General features: G+C 38.6%; 1 protein-coding gene across 8 annotated transcripts in view; it reads left to right on the top strand.

Annotated features, from left to right (window-relative positions):
• The window catches only part of by (blistery), an 854,610-nt gene that overhangs the window by 510,975 nt on the left and 320,250 nt on the right, over window positions 1-23,385 (top strand). The window contains exons 1-2 of one of the 8 annotated variants that reach the window (XM_065239779.1): window positions 4,614-4,912; window positions 15,077-15,515. The exons of 6 other annotated variants lie outside the window; for them this stretch is intronic. In XM_065239779.1, coding sequence (XP_065095851.1) covers window positions 15,465-15,515 — 51 coding nt within the window. In that variant the 5' untranslated portion in view covers window positions 4,614-4,912; window positions 15,077-15,464. Of the gene's footprint in view, window positions 1-4,613; window positions 4,913-15,031; window positions 15,516-23,385 lie in introns of those variants that run through there. One more of the 8 variants, XM_065239777.1, reaches the window with a different exon arrangement.

Here is a 23,385-nt window from a genome sequence, read left to right as displayed (position 1 = left end):
ACAAAAGCGTTAAAAAATTCGTTCCTGTTTTGTTTCCGTTCATGAATCCCTTGATCATGATTTGGATTCCCAAACCGAAATCGAATCCTCTTTTCAAAGTCATTCCAATCCTCGAACTCATCAACGTATGTGAAGAACCAATCCGAGGCTTGTCCTTTCAAGATCAGGTGAATATCTCTTAATAGACTCCGCTCTGAAACTCGTTCACGTTCCGTTTATACAAAAAAAAATTCTACCGAGACAGCTCTGTTGTCTCCGGAAAAGGAGAGCTTCCAGTGCTCAATCCTTTGAAACTGTCGAAAATCACTGCTCTTTCTTCCACGGTATCTGTCCGATCCACTGGTTCTATCGTTACTGGGACTACTACCCTCGTTGCTTCGTCGATCGTTGGCCTGCCTTCTGTTACGATGTCAGTCACACTGCCGTTCGTCGATCCCACGGTCGGATTCGTCTGAATACGATCTACGTCCCTTATTGAGTTTACTACTTCTTCCTTGTCCTTTGCCACTATGCCTCCTTCTATCCTACTCACTGCTGTCGGAATCTGTGGTTTGTGACTTTTCATTAGCTGATAGCCTATTGGCTGGTTTCGTTCGTTCTGTCATCCTACGATCCTTACTCGTGTTCTTTTGGTCGTCCTTGGCTCTCAGAATCTTCAGTCGCTGCAGTGTGTTCTTAAGGTCCACAATATATTGGTGCAACTCTTCGAAGGTTGGCTGTTTGTCTTTCCCCTTCGAATCCTTCTTGTTGTGGATTGGTCGTGTCGGTGATTTAGTTAAGGTTTTGCTCCAGTCTTATTCGGGTCCTTGGGTTTCCCGTCTTGGTCTGTTGTGTCATATTTCTCTGTACCTATGTTGTCCTCCGAAGGTTTGTCGGTTAGGCCGCGTAAAGTTTCCTTAATCGATCTGTTGTTGTTGACGCCTCTTCTCTTTTCATCCGTAAATAGTAATGTCGTAACCGTCGAGTCTTGTTTGGCCGGTTAGAAACCCGACCTCAGGGCGGGTTTGTTTCAATCAGAACCAACAATTTAAATTGAGAACGAAACATAGGTCTCAAATCTTATGATGGATCGAGATTCACCACAAGTAGAGGTAACCTCAATCGCGACAAGAGAATGGTTGATGCTGCCGGTCGTTCTACCTACTCATGAAAAACGCCACTCACCAGTACCATAACCGGAGGAACTCACTTATCCAAAAATCCCCGCCCATCGAGACACGCGAGTGGAGAGACTGATTTCCCAGGCAGTCTAACCTTGCGTAAAAGAACACAAAAACAAAAATGTAGAACGACGTGAAATGTGAGAACTCTCGAAACCATAAATTAATTTACATGGAAAACTTTATCTTTTAACGAATCAATGTTTGGAAAAAACTCATGCACGAGTTTATGCGCCTATGAGTTCAACGATGAGTTTTCAGGTTAAAAAATTCATTTATTTATATTTTGGTGTTATTTATTGTTATTACTATTGTTTGTGCATCAGGGGTTGGAAAACTAACAAAACATGCATAACCATGGTATCAATTGACGTTTGAGTGGTTTTGGTTGTGAGTGCGTGAGTATGCATGAGAATCTCAAGCGTGAATTTTGTTTGCCACATTCGCACGTGAGTTTATTCTCGCAAAGAGACTCAATGAATGAGATTTGAGAATGATTTTCCGAACACTGAAACGAATAAACATTTATTGGGGTAAACTACTTTAAAACATTTAATTATGTTTATTTAATTTTATAACCTAGCTTTTCATATTCGTGTTTCTTCTTCTCTAGTTTTTTCTACTGTGTGCGGATTTATTCTAGTGATCGCTAACTTTTTTCGCTCATCGAGCTCTTCTTTCGTGGTTTGTGTGTGGTGTAGTTAACACATGTGCATGGTTTGATTAATTGTTTGGTTTACTCACGGTACCGAAACAGCTGCCCGATGAATTGGTCGGCAAAGCAGATATCGGCTGGTTTGCGGCGGTATTGCGGTTATCGAACGAAATGCGGCGATCGACGATGATGCTGCGAAGATTCCCAGTCGATGGTTGGTCTCGAAACTGGTTCTGAACTCGCGTCGAAATGCATCGACGGTGCAGACGACGTTGGGGAGCATCAATGGTTTTACACATGTTTACTGCGTGTGGCGGGAATGGCGAAATGGCCGCTCTGTCAATACGGTTTGTTCCCTTCCGGTTTTCCCCTCAAACCGGGACTCTTGACGCAGAAGCGTGGGGTCGAGAGTAGCGTCTAACTAAAGATGCGATGTGCCGAGCTTCGACCGTATATCGCTAGAAGCGAATCCTGAATAAATAAATAAAAATGAATAATATCGTATTGGCTATCGAAATTCACATGAATAATATTTACGTTACATGAATAATATTAATAAAATTTTATGCGAATTAGGCAAACCTATCAACTCAGTAATGCAAAGAGATCTGTGATAAAATCCACGATCTTCTGCACAATAAACAAAATCGGTTGCCACAAGGCCACCGAGCCCCTTGGAATTAGCTGGATTTCAGGCACTGCAACTTTGATTCACTTAACGCCGCGGTCGACTGGCAACATTTTCCACACGAACGAAAAAGGTGCTCTTGTTTCATGACAAGCTGTATGAGATTCTTCACCCAAATGTTCCTCGCCACCGTTGTACTTTAGGGGACAACAGGAAGCCAATGAGAACAGAGATTTGCCTCGCCTCATGGAATCATCCTATAATGAACTGCTCACTGCAAGCTTATAAGTTGAATGCACCAACTGGAATCAAACCTAAATGAAAAACCCATCGATGTTCTGGAGGTACGTTAAGAGTTAAAGAGCTAGCAACCGTGTGCTGAACAATGTTAATAACGGTGATGGCGAGTCAGGTCAAAGTCAAACAGTGAGGAGACCCTATTGAAGAATTTCTGTAAACCACCGATTGCATTGAACATGCTATAATTAGTTCGGTGTATGGGCAGGCGCAGCATTGAATTATTCCGTAGGGCTCTGGGTTGAACATTGATGCCAATTTGCTTAAGGAGAACAGGGTAATCGGTGCGTCCTTGCAAAATATCTGCAATTAGCAATGCCCTTGCTATATCTCTTCGGACCGACAGGAGCTCCAGATGGATCAGTTGCAAACGATTTTCGTAGCTAGGCAAGGGATCCGTCCACGGTAGTTTACGTAGCGTATATCTCAGGAACCGTCGCTGAACAGACTCAACTCTTCCGACACCGTTGTTGTAGTGAGGAGTCCAGACAATCGAGCAGTATTCTAACATGGAGCGAGACAAGGAGCAGTACAACGATTTAAGGCAGTAGATATCCGTGAAGTCTTCGGCAATCCTGAAGATAAACTCTAGAATTCTGGAAGCTTTGTCGACGGCATACGAGATGTGCTGCTTGAAAGAGAGCTGTGTATCCAGAATCACACCTAGGGCCTTAATTTGGCTGACAAAACGTATTTGAACATAATAGTCTCTTTCTTGCGCGAAAAAGAGATAACCGAGCATTTGGACGGGTTAACCTCCATATGATTCAGAATACACCAATGACCAAAAGCATTCAACTGACGTTGAAGGAAGCAACAGTCTTCAATTGAGTGAATTCGAAGGGAGAGTTGGTCATCAGCGTAAGTGATTCGTGGTCCCTCAATTACCATATTCACGTCGTTGAAGTAAATCAGGAAAATCAGCGGTCCCAGATGACCTAGGGGTATTCCGGACGTGGCATTGGTGATCACCATGGATTTATGACATCATATGACATAATATACCGTGCCGATTCAAATTTCGGACACTTAAACTCGAATTTCGGACACTTTTAAAAGTTGATTATCTCGGTCGAATATGATCCACATGTCTTGTAAATTTTAAATTTTTTTGACTAGTGCCCTCCACGATCATCTAACATTATTACTTTGTTTCTAAATGGATGTAATATTTAATTAAAAATGAAAGTGTCCGAAATTTGAATCGTCCGAAATTTGAATCGGAACGGTAACTGAAAATGTGCAGGTTGTCTTATAAGGAGTTGAAAATACTTTAAAATAACACTCTGGCAATTAGATGTACGCTTTGCTGCTAACAAAACATCTTTATGACGGATCGAAAGCGTGTTGAACGAGAATATAATTGTCCATAGCAAAACGATATAGTGGATCTCCGATTTCCGATTTCCGATAAGGAACAAGCCTACCCATTTTTTACAAAATTCTGAAAACCACTATATCGTTTTGCTATGGAAAAGCTGTATTAATTTATTGTTTCGAGATCCACCCTCATCCTTTCAATTAAACCAACTCAGGAAACAGATAGCCCAAAACAGGCAAAATGCGATGTGTAGAAAAAGGTCTACGATTCACGATTTGAACCGTGCTACTCACGCAGAAAGCCGGCGCTGACCAACGACAACGACCCGACCCGGGAGAAGTTTGGGTAGTTTGGAATTGGAACCAAGCAAGTTGTGGTGGCTAGCGGGCTAATAAACATAGTAAGCTTTGCTCCTTAGCTCCGTGAGCGAGGGCAACACGCGTATGAGAGAGCTTGAGGATGTGGACAGAGATAAAGAGAGAGAGAGCGAGCGACTAACCAGAAACTGCACGCGCTCGCATCGCATAGGGTTTGCCTTAGTCGCATATGGACCTTCTAAGTGATCGTACACGTTCGCCAGTGTGGTTTTAACGGTTTTTAAGCCATAGCCATTCCTAGTATAGTGCTAGTATATAGCGGGAATATCGCGCATGTAAATCTGTACTCGTTTTCCGCTTCGGTTTTCGGTTTCTGCTTTAACCCACCACACTCTACTTACGGTTTAAGTTCTGAATTATTGACCCCCGGTGACCGCGACTCCTCCACGACCGTGTTGCTGTCTTTTTGTGCATATGCGTATGTGACTCCAGGATTGTGTCTGTAACCTGATCCTGCCTAGCTTCAGCCGTCTCGTAAGTGCAGCGTGGAAATTTCGCGCTTGGTCAGTGCCAAACGCTGTGTGCCCGTGCGGATGTTCCGTTATCCATCTTCGGCCACTTGCAAGCCTCCGAAGAGGGCCCTCAAGTCGAAAATTAAAAAAAAGTTGGTTTCAGTTCGGTGCTTGGCTGATGGTGAAGCGCGCGTGTGTTGGCCAAAGTGTAAAGATTAAGGTGTGAAGGAAGCAAAGTGCCGACGATAGGCTCGTGTTGTGGATTGAACACGGTGCGGTGCAAAAAAAAGGGCCTAAGGAGGTTTGATTTCACGCGCAAAATTACGAGCCGTGGGGAAGGCTTTGGTTGTTTGTGATGATTGCGCCGTAGCACTCGAAAATAAAAGTACCCTCTTCTAGTGTCTCGTCAGATGTGTGTGCGTGTGTATTTATTGATAACAACCGAGTGCTAATTACCAAGCCTGAACACTGTTCGATGTGCTGAAGACGACGACGACGACGACGGCGATGATGATGATGAAGATGATGGGAGGGAAAGGGTATTTAAAAGTGGCAAATTGTGACTATTATCGGAGTGGAATATGCGTGGGAAATGGCAATGGAATGGGTTGTTGGTAGAAAATTGAAAAAGTACAGTTGTGTTATTAGGAGGTTTAAATTCAAGTTCATAATCGTTGCGTTGGACGCTTCGTTCGAAATTTGAGATGTAATTGAAGCTTGGATAATGATGTGTTTAGCCGAATTGGAGGTGAAATCCCAATTTACATACGTGCGAAAAATTGCTTCAAAAAATAAATAAGAGTGTTGCTGGGCTTTAGATAGCTTAGTCAAAGGCACGGTATTACCAATCCGTAGGCGGTGGATTTAATTCCAATTCAATTCTGTAGTTTCCTAGGACATAGAAGAACCATTGTGCTTGGCACACAATATGCAAATGAATAGATTGGTTGGCATAGAAAGCTCCTAATTATTAATTGTTGAAATTCTTCAAAGAACACTAAGCTAAGAGTACACCCAACCGGGAAATGTAAGATTCTATTACAGATTTGTATGAAAAATATGCAGAATTTGCAATGTTTCGCGTGATATGAAGCAATTCTGCAATGTGGTCGCCAAAAGCTTTTAAATTATTTTAGTATTGTTTATGTTAGTTTATTTTTGGATCTAGTTTGTTTCCGCAAATGCTTTGTGTCTAGAAAATCATCTCTAAAGATTTTATACAAAAATATGCATTCTGGGAAGAAAACTTGCTTGCACGCTGCAGTCCATTGTAATAACTGCCATTACAATTGTTGTATGAAATATATGCAGAGGATGTAAGGAAATCCAACGTTACATTGAATGTACGATAAATTTGTGTTGCGGGTAGGCAAGACGCTTCCATAAGAAATGACAATGCCAAGGAAGTAGAAGATGTCTGGATTGATGTACATTTTGATTAGCTATGCACTAATCAATATTTAGTACGAATGCATTTAAAATAAAATTAGTACTTCATTTGCATCTTCAGAAAGAGTTACACTATATTAGTACTATAGTTGAAAATTGATATAAAATAAATACAATGGCAGAAATGGGAATTTCGGTATACTGAAGGTTTACAATTCTTCACTTTCAAGCAAACAAGCAAGTGACTCATAAAAGCAGATCATAGCTCATTTACTAGAAATTCTACTCATTATGTCCATTCAATTATTCGCAGAATCCTCTTGAAACCCTTCTCAAAAACTCTTTGGGAGTGTACTCTCAAATTTCGATTCTCTTGGATTTCGCATGGAACTCATTAACACTTCGAACACGATGCCTCCGGTAAAATGTGTAACAGCATATTTGCAATGTTCGAAAAATCAATCGTTGAATTTTAAATCTATTGGTGACATTTGAAACTACAGACTTTAAAGATTCATTCGGCATCAATAGATTTAAAATATATCGATAAATTTCTGAACAATGATTTTTCAAACATTTCCAATGTGCCGTTACACATTTTACCGGAGGCATCGTGTTCGGAGTGTTAAAGAATCCTTTTGGATTATCTTCAGAATTTTGCTGGAATTCACAAAATAATAATGATAATGTTTAAACTTTTTCCAGAATTCGATACCATTGGAGTTCTGCTGTGTATAACTTTGGGATGCTCCTCAGAAATCAGAACCCTCCTTATGAACAGCCCCTTTCGTCGATTAGGGAAGTTATCGATGATGTTCGTTGTTATTTCACAGAAAAAGTAGTCCATTGCATTCAGTTTAGTTAGCAAACTCTTCATCTTGAAATGGGGAAATGGGAAATGGAAGATCTTCTATGACTCTAATATTGGCCTATGGATCTAAAGATTGGCCCTATCGATAAAAATCTCCTGTTTCTAATTTTAAGACATTAAACCTGCTACAGAGATTAAACGTTCATCAGTTTCCATCGGAAGCTTCTGGTAGATTTTGGGTAAATTTTGGCTCGTTTTTCGATGAACGATATTTTTTAAAAGTCCTAGTTCCCGACTAAAGCATAACAGCTGCATATGTTCCTAGGGCTGGATGAGCCTGAAATCTTCGTGACACCAGGAACTTCTCGATGAGGAAATGTCTCAGAACTACAGCCAATCCAAAATTTATTAAATTTTCTGGTACATAGATAACTCTCAAAGCACCGGAAACCTTAAATTTTCCTGATAAAAAATCCTTGAACCAACGAAAATTAACATTATAGTCTCAAAACTATTGCAAACATTTTCGGGATTTCACTGGAAGTTGCCAAAGTATCGGCATTTTTTGAAGTTTCAGGATTTCAAAAATTACTTGAAGAATCGTAGTTCCGGAAGTTTTTGACAGCTCCAGAATGTGTCTGAAATTTCAAGAGTTGCTTCTTGAGTTTTTGTAATTTGGACAGCTTTCGCAGTTTTGAGACTTCTGACCATTCTTGAACGGTTAAAAGTTTCAAGAGTTTAAGAGTGCAAAAGTTGTCAGATTTTTTAAAGATATCGGTGAACTGGAATTACCCGCAACTGTCGAGAAGTCTATAAGGTTAAAACAAATTCGGATTATATTCCAAGAGCTGAGGGCTCCGGGACATTTGGCTGAATGCCGCTAGGTCTATCGGAAGATTGGACGTTTTTTACAGATTATGATCTTCAGAATTAACATAATAAAGCTGAAAGCTTTGAAAAAAATATTAAAAAAACAGTCAAAGATATTAAGATATTCATCTTGATCAACCTGAAATCTTGAACAATGATCCAAAGAACTTTAGGAGCATGCTTTAAGTACGTCACGTAACATTTAGTGTAAACAACCCCACGCCTCCCCCCTTTTGACAAGTTTTTCCTATACCTAATGCATTGCTTGTCACATAATTTTACCCCCCCCCCCCCCTTCCCCATATAATGAGTGGCGTACTTAATGGATGCACCCTTTATTGAAATTAAGGATCAGCTATTTATGTTTCAAACAATTCACATGATAATATCTGATCAACCAGCAGTCTTGCGATAATATCTGGAGATGTCAAATTATTTTTTTGAACAGTTTAAGATCTTCAGAATAATACTTGATCAACCTGAATTCTTGACAACATATCCAGAGGACTTTTTTTCAAATTAGCTGACAATCTTTTACATATTTTCTGATCAGCTTGCCGTCTTAAATGAGTATCTGAGACACAACATTTGAATTTTTGAACAGTTGCAGATCTCCAGATTAAGACCTGATCAACCTAAATTTTTAGAACATATCCATAGTGTCTTACCCTGAAATTCAAAAAAAAAAAAATTCTGAACTTTTATGATATTCCCTGAGCACCTACAAAATTCGTTGTCCTTCTAACATTCGAAACTATATGCACCTCGGTAGTACTTACCAGGGATGCAATTTCTTCAAGTTCATTAAACTGTAACGAAGTGCCTTGAAGTTAAAATAAGGCTTCATAAGTTTTATGATGTTTTCTAAAATAAAATAAAAATCCCTGAAATTCAACGAAGTCCCACCAACTTTAACGAGTTTCCTTCAACTTTTACGAAGCTTTCTCAACTTCATCGATGTTCTCTCAACTTCAACGGAGTTCCTTTAACTTCAACAAAGTGCCATCAACTTCAACGGAGTTCCTCAAACATTTACACTTGTTTATGAAGTTTCCCTTAATTTTTACAAATCTTCGAAAATCTCTGAAACTCTACGATGCTCTTCAAATTTATATTAAATTTCCTGAATTTCAACGATGTTCTCTGATCCATCTACAAAATCCAATGAAGTACCAGAAAAATCCGTGAACTTCAACGAAGTTGCCCGAACTTCTTCAAAATACGACTAAATTTCTCTAGTTCTACGAAGTTCACTGAGCTTTTATCTACGAAGCTCACTGAGCTTTTACAAAATAAGCTAAAATCAGCCTATCAGGGCCATTAGGCTGAACGTCATAAGGCCGAACGCCAAAAGACCGAACGCTATTAGGCCGAACGCGATTTCATGGAATTACATGGCTACGGAATTTTCTGAACTATCTCTAGTTAGGTTAGGTAAGGTTCACTTTATCAAGGAGACTTTCATCTCCAAACATTGTCTAGTTCATTAAGGTTTAACGAAGTTCCCTGATGTTAAAACAAAACCCCGGAACGTTTATGAAGTATTATGAAATAAATCAAAGTTTCCTTAACTTCAAAGAAGATCCCTCAACTTCAACGGAGTTCCCTTAACTTCGACGAAGTGCCATAAACTTCAACGAAGTTTCCTCGATTTCAATGAAGTTCCCTCAACTTCAATTTAGTTCCCTCAACTTCTGCGAAGTTCCTCAAACATTTACACTTGTTTACGAAGTTTTGCTCAAAATTTTTACGAAAATCCCTGAAACTCTACGATGTTTTCCAAATTTCTATTAGACTTCCTGAATTTCAACGATGTTCCTAGAGTATCTATAAAGTCCCTGAAGTTTTACGAAGTCCAATAAAGTACCAGAAAAATACCTGATATCAATGAAGTTCACTGATCTTTTACAAAGTTAGCTAAACTCATCATATAAAATTTGGTGTAGGGCTATAAGCTTGAACGCCATTAGGCCAAACGCCATTAGGCCGAATGCCATTAGGTCAAACGCTATTAGGTCAGAATGGTTATTAGGTCGAACTTGTCACTACACCGTTCGAAAAATTCATGTATATTTCTGCGATATATAGTGCACACAAAGTGAACGCTGGACTTGGCGTAAATTTACACGATATTTCGTGTAAATTTATGCGCAATATCACATAAATTAACAATATTATATGCAAACTTGTTAACGATTTCATTGGTTATGCCAACTATAGCTCAACATTAAACGAGGGGAGATTTTACGCTATAGTTAAAATTCAGATTTTTTTTTAAGTCGGTCGATTTTTGATGAGTAAAATATTTTTTTTTTTTTTTTTATTATTAATTTATTTGATAAGGCTCAACCGAATTAACTTTACAGAGCTGAGGATTCTTGGTCACTATACAATACATCTTAAAACTATAGTCAAAAGGTACAACACAATAAACACTTTATCTTCCGCTATCCAAAAAGCCTCCTCCATCAGAACTGGAGCCGCTTCCAGTGGTTTCATTATATGGCAAATTGTTGTACGCCAACGAGGGTCAGAGCGCGTCCATTGCAGCAATGGACGCAAAACGTGGTCAGCACTCACACACCCATCACGAAACGGTTGCTTTCCAAAGTCGACGACGCATCGACCGAAAGAACTGCTGATGAAGAACAATGAGGAGGACCACACAATGGTTGCTGCCGAGAAAACAGACGATCGCGTAGCACACATCGAGAGTGGCCTGCTTTCGACGACAGCCGAGTGAACACTGAGTAAAATATTGACCTATGATATTTTATTGGAACAATTTTCAAAACTCTAAGACTATGAAAATTTCTCAAGAACCCTGTCACTCCACTCAGACACTTAAGACATTAGGAACTCTTGAACCACACAGAAAAAAAAAAATTTCTGAATTTTAACTATCGCGTGGAATCTCCCCTCGTTTAATTTTGAGCTACAGTTGGCATAAACAACGAAATCGTTTACAAGCTTGCATACAATATTGCTAATTTAAGTGATATTGAGCCTAAATTTACACAAAATATCGAGTGTATTTGTGCCAAATCTAGCGTTCATTTTATGTCCGCTATATCCAGGGTGTCCACCCAACCGCGAAAACCGGGAAATCCGAGAAAAAACCGGGAATTCGAATTTACCGGGAAAAAATATGGGAAAACCCAAATTGCACCGGGAAAGATTATGAATATTCATCCCAAGTAACAATTTTGATTTTATATTTTTTTTCTTGTAGGCCATAATTTGGTCTTGAAGAATCTTTTAAACCTGCAAAAACATAGAGATAAATTAAACATTAATTTCTGCACTTTGTGCTAACCACATACCAAGATTAGGACATCTTTGAATACCGAAGTTAGTTTGTAAAACATAAAGATCTGAATCCATACCTCTCACTCCAAAATCATGAGTTCAAATCTCACCAGGATAAAGCACGAATGATCCAAGAGTGTTAAAACTACTATAAATAAAAATACTTTCCTTAAAATTGTGCTAAGCTTTCTCAAATCATCTTCTTAGAATCCTGTAAAGATTCTTTTAAGATTATTTCAAAAATCATCATTGGAATTTCCTTGCATTTCTCTTCTCAATTTCTATCCCAAATTGAGAATAACATATTTTGACCTTACTACATATATTACATACTGTATTCTTTAGGGTCAACAGTTAAGCGAAATAATAAAATATGCTTCAAGTAAGGATTTGGGTTTCTTCAAGCGATAAAACTTGTGATGGTACTTGAGGTATTTTACCATATTTAACTGTTTCAATTAAACTGGGAAAACTAGGTTGGACAACTGAAAAAAAAACCAAAAAAAAAACAGGTTTTGAATTTTTTTTTTTCCACTGTCTAAAATCTCGAGATATCGCAATTTTTTTGAGGTTTCGAAAAAAATTAACTCTGGTTCCGATATCTCTTCGTCATCTTGAAAGTTTTCCAAGCCTACTATGTTGAAAAAAGGTCTAGGAAACTTCCCAAGCGCTAGAGATTTTTTCAATGACCTGAATGTCGATAAATCTTTGAAGACCGGAAGCTTTATTATCGGCCAACATCGAAAAATCATGTAGTAGAATCTTCTTTTTTTCAGAAGTTCTTTTCCAAGCCCATCAAATTGTATTTTCAACAAGTCCGGAATCAACAAATTTTATTATATAATTTATAATATTTTTTAATCCCAGTTTTTAGATAAATTCTATATTGAACGAAGTCTTCAAGTCTTTTCTATATTTTAGAAACATTAAAAAAAATTCCGGACTGTGAACTTTCATTCTAACATATCGTAAATTATTCTACGCTTTCTTAATTTGTTTGAATTTAAGATCGCGAATTACTAAGTACCAGCATTAAACAAAAAAAAAGTCCAATACCTCTAAAATGTATACAAGAGTCTTACAACTTTTTTGAAGGTTGAGATTTTTCGAGAAAATTTTCTTCGTTCCAGAATAATGATAATTATTGATACAATCCACAACACTTGTCTAGGTTCTAGAGATATGAAAAGCTTGTCTTAAAATTGACAAATTTTTCCAAGACGTTAAAAATTTTTTCCTGCGCCTCTTTTTTTTTTCAATTTCAAGATTTCCTAATAAATTTCTATGTTCAATCTTTTACATCCCCAAATTCAACCAATTCGCGATCTGTGTGTGTGTGTGTGTGTGTACAATCTAACCCCCACTGTCCGGCAGTGTTATTATGGAAGAAAACTGCTTTTTATTACCCTTAAATTAAAGCAGGTTTAGTTCGGGAGTTAGAAGGTGTTAGCTCTATTGCAGCTCCAGTGACCCATTTCAGAATGCCTGGTAATTCACGACCACTCCGAGGTCACTTTTACTTACAATAAGCCCCGCATGTTTACTCTACCTTTATCAAATGGATAATGGTATCATAAACACACTTCCAATTCGCGATCTGACTCTAAAATCAACTTATTCAACGGTTGGTTTTCAAAAAATCGTGGAAGAAAAATGAGTATTGTGTGAGGAAATGGAGGTTATAAATTAAACTATTGATTATTCAATTAATACTGATTTTACGAAAACAAATTTATAAGATGTTTCAACCATTTGTTTTATTTAAAAAAAAGCTCGTAAATGTTCATGGTTAGATCCATATCTTTGATATCTTTCCGATCAATAAATGTCACTATTTGTCACTATTTGGTCACCTTGTTTTCGTTATTGTAGTCAATACCATTGTATAAAATACCCACTACCAGCCCTGCATATTGTAGAGGAATTCTGCTGAAAAAATTAATAAATATCCCTATAGGGTTATTTTTGAACGCCTTTTTTGTTTAAGGTAGAGTTTTTTTTTTAAACCGGGAAAAAACCGGGAATTGAAAAATGGAATTTGAATTGACACCCTGTATATCTCGTAGAAATTTACATGAATTTTTCAAACGGAGCAAGAAAATCTTTCAGGATTGCACGTTTTTGAAAATATTTGGAAATCTCACACTAAGCAAAACAATAAGAACTTGAAAGTTCTTTTATCATATTGTGACTTTGAAAAAAAAATCGGTAATCTGATCGTTTTTAATCTGAACTCTAAACGTCGTGCAAACTAAAAGTGGTTCACGCGTAATTTTGCTCATGGATTTGAATAAAGTGAAATGAAACATTGTGACGAGGAAAACAGAATCAAATCAAAACAGTAAATACATATGTCAACCAGAAACACGTTTTTCTGATGCTTATAGGGGTACAGGAAGCCAAAATTAAAAATGAACCCCGCTAGAATGTATGAAGTTTCGTTTAAATTAACGGAGGTCCACGGTACACTTTATAATCACACATGTCCATCTCCAGTCCATATCTGAGCTAAACTGAAACGTACACATTTAGAAAAATTCATGTAAATTTAGGTGCTCTAAGGTGACATATACGAGCGTCAATTTTGAAATAAATTTGAGTCACAACTGACGCAAAATATAGCTTAATCAAACGTATACTTTTCGTCTAGCAACGAACTTTTCAGTCTCAGAGCACTTAATATTACATGACCTGTTTGTTTACGTCTCATCTTTTATGTCAAATATGGATTCCGTCACGTGTAAAATTAGTTATTTCTAAGTGTGTAGGTATCAGTATTTATAACATGCATAGTTTCTGAATCACTGCTGCAAAATCTCGGCCATACATGGCACTATTGCCAAAATAGCATTTGTCACTAACACGAAAATAAAATGATCTCCAAGAGGTTTTAGTTTCTTAATCAGTTTTAATCAAAACTTCGGCAAAAAATACGATTTTTAAGAGCTGATTTATTGTATTTTAGTACAAATGCTTCCTAATTTGGCTGTTGGACCAACAATCTTGAAACTTTGTCCAACTTCAACTAAGTTCCATCAACTTGAACTTTTACAGAACTTTTTTTTATCTCGCAAAATTTCTACGAAAATCTCTAAAGTAGAGCTCTCCGATTTTCATTAAAATTTTTAAATTTCTACGATGAGTTCCTTTCAATTTTGGATTTAAAGCCATTAGGCCGAACGCCACTTGGGCCGAATGGGTCATTAGACGGATTTTTGATACGTAAAATAGTAATTCATTGGAATAACTTTCAACACTCTAGGACATTGAAAATTTCTCAAAATCCGCTGTCTCTCCCCTCATTCCGATATTAAAATCAATGAAATTTAAAGGTTGTTAAAATTTAAAAGCTCTTTGAAATAATCATCACTATTCAACATCACAGTAGAACAATAATGTTCTCAATTAATAAATAAGGTTACAACAAGTTGTAAAAATACGTCTCTATTAAACTTCCCATTCACGTTCGTGTTATTGATAACCAATTAAATTCTTGAAAACAATACCGACCATTGCAAATGGTATGCAATTTCTTCATTTCCATAATTTAAACCGCACTATAAATTTGATAGCCCATATCCTTAACGCACAGTGCTTGAATGATTGCTGTTTTTAGCAACCAAGCATGCAAATTTTCAAATCCATCCCCGGGCCCTACTCCTCCCACTGCGTGTCACTCCGCAATCATCACAGTAGAACGCCAGAAAGCAACCACTTGAAACGTGAACTGTTATCGAAAACGCCATTGTTTGTTTACTTTAGCGCCTACCTCACCGTCCATACCGTGTTGTATGCATACCATTCCAGAGTATTGTGAATTGCAACCAACTGCTTCTGCCATAAAATAAGCCTCAAGTGCCGCCCGCGAATAAGAAGAAATCGAAGAAAAGTTGCCCAATTCTTTGGCTGACGATGATGTCAGTGCTATTGTCGTCGTCTTCGCTCACCGTCGCCACCGTTCGCTGCTGCTGCCGTATTCCTGCTGGATGGTGTTGTTTTATCAATCAGCTATAAAAAAATAAATAAGCAAAACATCGAATACTAATCAGCTGTACACAAGTTCAGAAGAGGAATACACGCCGGATTATTGAGCGCCAAACGTGATTCTGCACAGCTCAGCGAAACCAGGAAAAGAAGAGGAAGGAAGAAAGGAGAGGAGATTGACGACGCCCCGTTCACAGTGCCCGTCCCCAACATGATAAGAGTCAACTCGCAGTCGTTCAGTCTGTCCAGCACGCTGAAAAAGGTAAATTTTTCAATGCAAATATTGTTGCTGGTCGTTGGATCGATCGGTTTCCGGTTTGATCACATTTCGCGCATCTAGCAAGCACCATGTCACAGTCACATTGACGGTCGATGATGGACTAGTGGAGATTGGTTTGACGCGCCGTTTCAAGGGTTGTGCAAATTACGAGACGGGACTTTTGTTTACAAAATATACAGTAAGAAGGGTGGCGTAATCTTAGCGGGCTGTGGTTTTTATTTCTCTCGGAATTTGTTGGAAGTACTCATGGAAATTGTCGTTCTCTCTCAAGTATCCTGCGCACCTTCAATGCACAGTATTATTTTGAACAATTTTACCTAGAGTCTCACTTTCCAACAGGTGCTTCAAAAAATTTTGTATTTTGTAATCGTAAAATTGAACATATTTGTAGTTCTGTGGCGAACGTTTCAGCTCAATTGATCTTAAGTTAACAATCATGTCAAAGTTGACCATTTTGTATGGAAATCGGCATGCGCTGCTATTATATTGAACACAACTGTAAACTCAAAAAATTCTACACGTTTGATCGAAGTGTTTAAACACTTGATTTTTTAAATGCACAATCACATTTACTTTAAGTGTATTTCACCTTGGTTCAATGTGTTAAGCGCCCATTACACATATCAATATATTGACAGTAAATTGATATACTGACAATATTATTGAAAAGATGATATTGAAGACGATGATTGATTGACGAAAAGCTAATTTTCATTTCACTTTGTCAATACTCAGAATGTATTGACAAAAAACCACCAATTTCGCCATCAATATCATCAATATACGAATATTGACAACATTAATGGCAATACATTAGAAGCCTTTTTATCTCAATGTATTAAAGTCAATATTATTTTTCTCAATTTCCCCACACAAGAAACATGGATCAGCGAAAGAAAGTGTGATTAGAGTTAATATTTTTTTTTTTTTCATTCGGGTCCAAACCGAAAATCAACGAAGTCGATAAATTTTGCCGGGTTTTTGAACAGCTGAAAAAATTGGAAAAATTTCAAATGACTCGAAGGAAATCAATAAAATCGACAAATTTGATTTGTATCATTAAATAGGGTTGACTAAATAGGTCCGTACATTTTCGGAATGAATTTCCAATTTTTTTAATTTTTCACTGATTTATAACCGAACAGTTCCGTAGTTCAAAAATTACCAAACAGCGGAGTCCTGGTTCAGTGGATATATATAGAAACAAATTTCCACCCAACATTCACTTATACCTGAACATTTTAAATTAATTTTCAGAATTTTTAGAATAAATAGTGTTAAATAATCATCTATTCCAGGCCTATTCTTAACTTACCAGAATGATGTTAGAACTAGGTGATTAATTAAAGCATCCAATTTTATTTCTGATATCACTGAACTCTCCTGCTTCGTTAGAACAATAATTTGACCCATACATATAATGCTAAGTTTTATCATAATGATACACTAGTTTTATTAAGATGAAAATCCTCTTATACTTTCTGGCAATTTACTATTGATGATTATTAAAGTCAACTAATGACCAGAAGACGTGCAAGAAAGTTAATGTAGGTAATATGTCATATAAACTGTATTAAAGGCTACACATATAGTTTATAAATTAACATAGGATATACCGTGAACGTGGGTTATTCCGCGTGAGCTGTAATACCAAATTGGTATACCAAATGTTGTAACTGTTTGATAGGACACAGAAAATACATAGGACAACAGATAACATGACTTCCAAATTGATCGAATTTAATCAAATCGATTGTATAGTGCGCGGAATTACTACGTGTGGAATAACCCACGTTCACGGTACGCAGTTTCCCAAATAGAAACTATCAATCATGCTGATGTTTTGGTAAACATTCATAAATGAAAATCATGCATATAATAAATTATTTACGTTACGTGTAGGTATGTGAAACGCTGATATTTAGTATTTATTTTATTTTAAAGTAAAAAAGTAACATGATTCTGCTTGTGATTTTGTAGAAAATGTACATCCATATAAACGAAGCCAGGTGACTGTGAAAAGATACATTTTTTATTTATTTTGAAATCGATTTTATATCACTAATGAAGATTTAAACAAATGGCAACACAGCATGCCACGCTGCATGCGCGAAGTTGCTTTGTGAGTCAGTCGACCTAAATGACGTACGTTCTCCCTCATCTTGGGTAGGGGAAGAATATTGACAAAGTGAAATGAAAATCAATTTTCAACAATACTCGTCATCAAACCATCGTCATCAATATTACCTTTTCAATAATATTGTCAGTATGTCAATTTACTGTCAATATATTGACCCGTGCAACGAGTGCTTTAGCGTGTTATCATTAATGTTGTCAATATTTATGTATTGATAATATTGTAAGGAAAATTGACAATACGATGTTTGTCAATATATTGACATGTGTAATGGGCGCTTTTATTTTTTTTATCTAGTTCGTTTATTTGTAAGGCTCAATCGCGTTAGCTTTACGGAGCCGATAATTCATTGTTCTTTGTTTGTAACAAAATTCACTTAATTCTATGTCTAGTAGGAGTTGGGCCGATTACTCGCGGCTTACTCGAGGTTAGAGGGGTACATTGTCGAAGGATAGGAAAAGGGGAGGAGCTTGGGTAGGGTTTCGTTGTCTCATCAGAGTGATGTCGCCAGTATGAACGGTAGTGTGGTTCTAGATTCGTCTGGAGTTCGACCGGCTATGGTGACCAGTGGGCGACGATGAGACTCATCGAGACGGGGGACAAGACAAACAAAAACTAATAAAGAGAGACAAAAGACAAACGAATTAAATTCTTATACTAGACATTTGCAGAAACACATAAATCGACTGCATATAGCAGAGATCGCGGGTACCCAACACGTCTCTGATAGGAATATAGGGTTGTCTTCCTTGGGCCTCGAGGGTATTCAAAAGTCGCTCTCTGGCGGCGTCATTATCCGTACATTGCCAAACTACGTGATCGATGTCGTCGTAACCGTTTCCACACCGACATATGTTGCTGTCCACGAGGTTTATTCTATTGAGATGCGCATCTAGCGAGTAGTGGTTGGACATAAGTCTACTCATCACGCGAATGAAGTCACGACTTAAGCCCAAGCCTTTAAACCACGCTCTCGAAGAAACATTAGGAATAATTGAATGTAACCACCGTCCAAGATTTCCATTGTCCCAATCGGTTTGCCAACTCGAAAGGGTACTCTGACGCACTAAATGGTAAAATTCATCGTGTGAAATTTGCCTGTCATAAAATTCGCCTTCCTGCGCGCCCACCTTTGCGAGAGAGTCCGCCTTCTCATTGCCTGGGATTGAGCAATGTGAGGGGACCCATACAAAGGTAATCATATATGATCTTTCGACCAGCACACTCATCTGCTCCCTTACCTTTGAAAGGAAATAAGATGAGTGCCTACTTGGTTTCATCGACCGAATAGCCTCAATAGAACTGAGACTATCCGAGAAGATGAAGTAATGGTCTGCGGGCATGTTGGAAATCATCCCCAAAGCGAAGTTGATTGCCGCCAGCTCAGCAACATAAACGGAACAAGGTTCCTGAAGTTTGCGGAAGGCGCTAGAGTTTTCATTGAAGACACCGAAGCCAGTGGATCCACTGAGACGAGACCCGTCTGTAAAATATCTGTTCACGCAATTGACGTGTTGGTACTTTTCAGTAAAAATACGTGGGATAATAATAGTTCGAAGTTGATCTGGAATCCCGTGAATCACTTGTTTCATGGATAGATCATATTCAATTGAGGAACTGCGATTGGTGAAGTGAGCACGGTCTGGAGTATAACAAGGAAGACACATATCCGAGGATATGTAGTGGTGGTAGATTCTCATAAATCGAGATTGTGTGTTCAGCTCAAAAATTTCTTCAAAATTTGCAATTATAAGTGTGTTCGTCACTCCGCATTTGATTAGTATTCTGAGAGAGAGCTCCCAGAAACGGTTCTGGAGGGGTTTTACTCCTGCCAGAACCTCGAGACTCATGTTATGCGTTGAATGCATACAGCCAAGAGCAATACGCAGACAACGATATTGAATTCGTTCCAATTTTATAAGGTGGCATTTTCTTGCCGAGAGAAAGCAGAAAGAGCCGTACTCTAGAACAGAGAGAATTGTTGTTTTATAAAGCGTTATGAGGTCTCCCGGATGAGCACCCCACCATGTGCCGCAAATTGAACGGAGAAAGTTGATCCTCTGCTGACATTTTTGCTTCAAATACGTAATATGGGTATTCCAAGTGCACTTTGAATCAAACCAGACCCCAAGGTACTTGAAAGACAATGATTGAGTAATGTTTCTGCCCAAAAGATTAAGTTGCATTTGGGCTGGGTACCGCTTTCGAGTAAACACTACCAGTTCAGTTTTCTGCGGCGAGAATTCGATCCCTAGATTCCTAGCCCAAGAAGACAAGTTATCTAAGGAACTTTGCAATGGTCCTTGCAAGTCCATGGCATGTGGACCTCTTACGGAAACCACACCGTCATCTGCAAGTTGTCTTAGCGTGCATTGTTCTGCCAAACAGTTGTCGATATCTTTGACATAAAAGTTATAAAGAAGAGGGCTGAGACATGAGCCTTGGGGTAGGCCCATGTAGCTAATTCTGGAAGTTGTCAGTTGTCCAAGGGAAAAGTTCATTTGCTTTTCTGACAACAAATTGTACAAGAAATTATTTAAAATTCCAGAAAGTCCACATCTGTGCAGATTGTCTGACAGAATTTCAATGGAAACTGAATCAAAAGCCCCCTTAATGTCCAAGAATACTGAAGCCAATTGCTCCTTGTGCGCAAAGGCCAGTTGAATATCTGAGGAAAGCAGCGCTAGACAATCGTTTGTTCCTTTGCTCTTGCGGAACCCAAACTGTGTATTTGATAGCAAGTTATTTGTTTCGACCCACTGATCGAGTCTCCGAAGGATCATTTTCTCCAACAATTTCCTAATGCACGAAAGCATAGCAATCGGACGGTATGAGTTATGGTCAGACGCTGATTTGCCAGGTTTTTTAATGGCTATTACTTTGACCTGTCTCCATTCAGGCGGTACAATGTTGTTTTCTAGCAAGGAATTGAATAAGTCTAGCAAGCGTCTTTTAGCGATATCTGGGAGATTTTTCAGAAGATTGAATTTAATCATATCGCTTCCCGGTGAGGAGTTGTTCGATGAAAGAAGAGCCATAGAGAATTCCAGCATTGTGAATGGTCTATCCAGAGAGCTGCCGCTCGGAGACGCTTCTCGAAGAATGTGTTGTGCTGGAGCTGAGTCCGGACAGACCTTTTTAGCGAAATCGAATATCCATCGGTTGGAGTATTCTTCACTCTCATTAGAAGATGAGCGGTTACGCATGTTCCGAGCCACCCTCCACAAGGTGTTCATTGAGGTTTCTCGTGAGAGTCCCTCGACGAAATTGCGCCAATAACCGCGTTTCTTTTCTTTGACTAATTGTTTCAGCTTTGTCTCAAGCTTTGAATATTCCTCGAAATATGTGGAAGTTTTGTGTCTACGAAAAGCTTTGAAAGCATCAGATTTTTCTACATACAATTTTGTGCATTCTTCGTCCCATCCAGGTGTGGCTGGTCTCCTTTTGAAGGGCGCACTTGGAACTTTTCTTTTTTGTGCTTCCAGTGAACTTTTGTATATCAAATCGGCGAGGAATCGATATTCTTCCAATGGTGGAAGCGTATCTATTGATTCGACACCGATTGTCACCGCCGTTGCATATTTATGCCAATCTATGTTCCTTGTAAGATCAAATGGAACTCGAGATGGTTCTGCAGAGTGAGGGGCACACTTAATTGAAATGATGATTGGCAAATGATCGCTACCATGGGGATCATTGATAACCTTCCACAGACAATCCAGTGATAGCGATCTTGAACACAAAGATAAGTCGAGTCGACTTTCTCGAGCCGGAGGTTTTGCTATACGTGTCGCTTCACCAGTGTTCAAAATAGTCAAGTTGAAATCGTCGCATAAATCGTAAAAAATAGCCGCTCTATTGTCATCATATAGATCGCCCCACCCAGTACCATGGGAGTTCATATCACCCAGAAATAATACTGGGGATGGAAGAATCGAAACTAGATTCCAGAGTTGACTACGGCTAACGGAGGTTCTTGGTGGAACGTATACTGAAGCTATGCAAAGATCTTTGTTCTTCACATTTATTTGGCAAGCAACGATTTCGACGCCGGATAGAGCAGGAAGGGAAATTTTGTAGAAAGGGTAGCACTTTTTGATCCCTAAAAGTACTCCTCCATAAGAATCGTCTCTATCCAGGCGTATAATGTTAAAATCGTGGAAGTTGAGTTCTTTATCGGAAGAAAGCCATGTTTCACAGAGAGCAAATATATCACAATCAGAATTGTGAAGTAAAAATTTGAACGAGTCTAGTTTAGGCACTAGACTACGGCAGTTCCACTGTAGCACAGTGATCATATCTTCAACCTCGTTCGACGAATTATCCATCGAAAGATATGATTGATGCAAGGAGGGGCCATGAAACAGTCAATTGCTTAAGATATAATTCTAGTGTTGGAAGCAAGGCAGAAACTAAGCTTCTAAGAGGGTCTTGTATGTTGAACATATTTAATATGAATTCCACAATGTCCGAAAAAGCTAGCAAACCTCGTTCGGACTTGGATTTCTTTTGAGAAGTTTGAGGAGCAGCTTTTTTGTTTTTCTTATCTTTGTTGGGTAATGGCGGAAAATTCTTACTGCAGCCAGGAAGTGGAGCAGTAGGAGCCTTCGATTTAATTTTTTCATCCCCATTACCCTGGGAATTTTGCAATCCTCTGGGAGTGACTTTAGTTTTCTTACGGCGCACTTTCGGGGAGGAGCATTTTCGTTTTGAGGATCCGTTCGTTTTCAAAGGTGCGTGTACCACCGTAGAGTCACCCTCATCGGATGAGTCAGAGTCCGATTCTTCAGCTGACAAAATCGAAAATTGATTTTCATCTTGGACGGCTGATGCAGCCTTCACCATTTGTGCATATGACTGCTTGGAGCGTCCAGAGATTGAACGCTGCACTTTATCGGAGTGCTGCTTGTACATCGGGCACTCCTGCAAGGGGTGAGGATTCTCGCCACAATAAGCGCATTTTACTGATTCTTTGTGGCAAGAATCCTCTTTGTGGTTTTCACCACATTTGCCACAACGAGTTTTGTTGCCGCAATGGCTGGCCGAGTGTCCCAGCCTTTTGCAGTTGGTACAATTATATACCCTCTGTACAAACAACCGCACCGGAAAAAAAGCACCATCAACTTTAACAAAGTTTGGGAGAACTGAACCAGCGAAAGTCACCCGAAACGAGTCTGAATGCTGATAAACTTTTATGCCATCTTGCAAAGATACTGAATGCAGTTGCCTGACATCCAGTATCTGTACCTGATCTCCGATTTTCGAGTTTTTGAAGCAACCCGATGCTCGTTTTAAGTCCGCGACACTCAGACTCGCGTCGGAGACCACACCTTCTATCTCCACATCTCGAGAAGGGATGTAGATGTTGTACTCAACACTAAACAGCTCATGTTCAGCAATTTTATTTGCCACATCATAAGTCGGTGCTTCTACACGCAGTTTATTGAATCTCTCTTTATGTACCAAGATTCCCGGATACTTACGCAGCAAGTCTCTTGAAATGTCGAGAGTTTTCAAAGGTTTATTTTTAGGCCGAAAAAAGACAACCCATGGTCCTTTTGAAGACGGTTGATAGTATCTAGTTCGCGCAACGTAGGTATCTGAAGACGCCATAAGTGTTGCGCAAACGCGGTGCACAACCGCTTAAAAAGGAAAAAAAAAAAATACTTCAAAAAACCTTCACCAATTAATCTACTTAACTACTAGTTGTTAATA

This window comes from Ochlerotatus camptorhynchus, unplaced genomic scaffold (assembly GCF_037179485.1).
Source record: "Ochlerotatus camptorhynchus isolate MF236.1 unplaced genomic scaffold, CSIRO-AGI_Acam_v1.1 ptg000062l, whole genome shotgun sequence".
Classification (NCBI taxonomy): domain Eukaryota; kingdom Metazoa; phylum Arthropoda; class Insecta; order Diptera; family Culicidae; genus Ochlerotatus; species Ochlerotatus camptorhynchus.
Note: the sequence above shows the minus strand (reverse complement) of the source record. Positions and strands in the feature narration are given on the sequence as shown.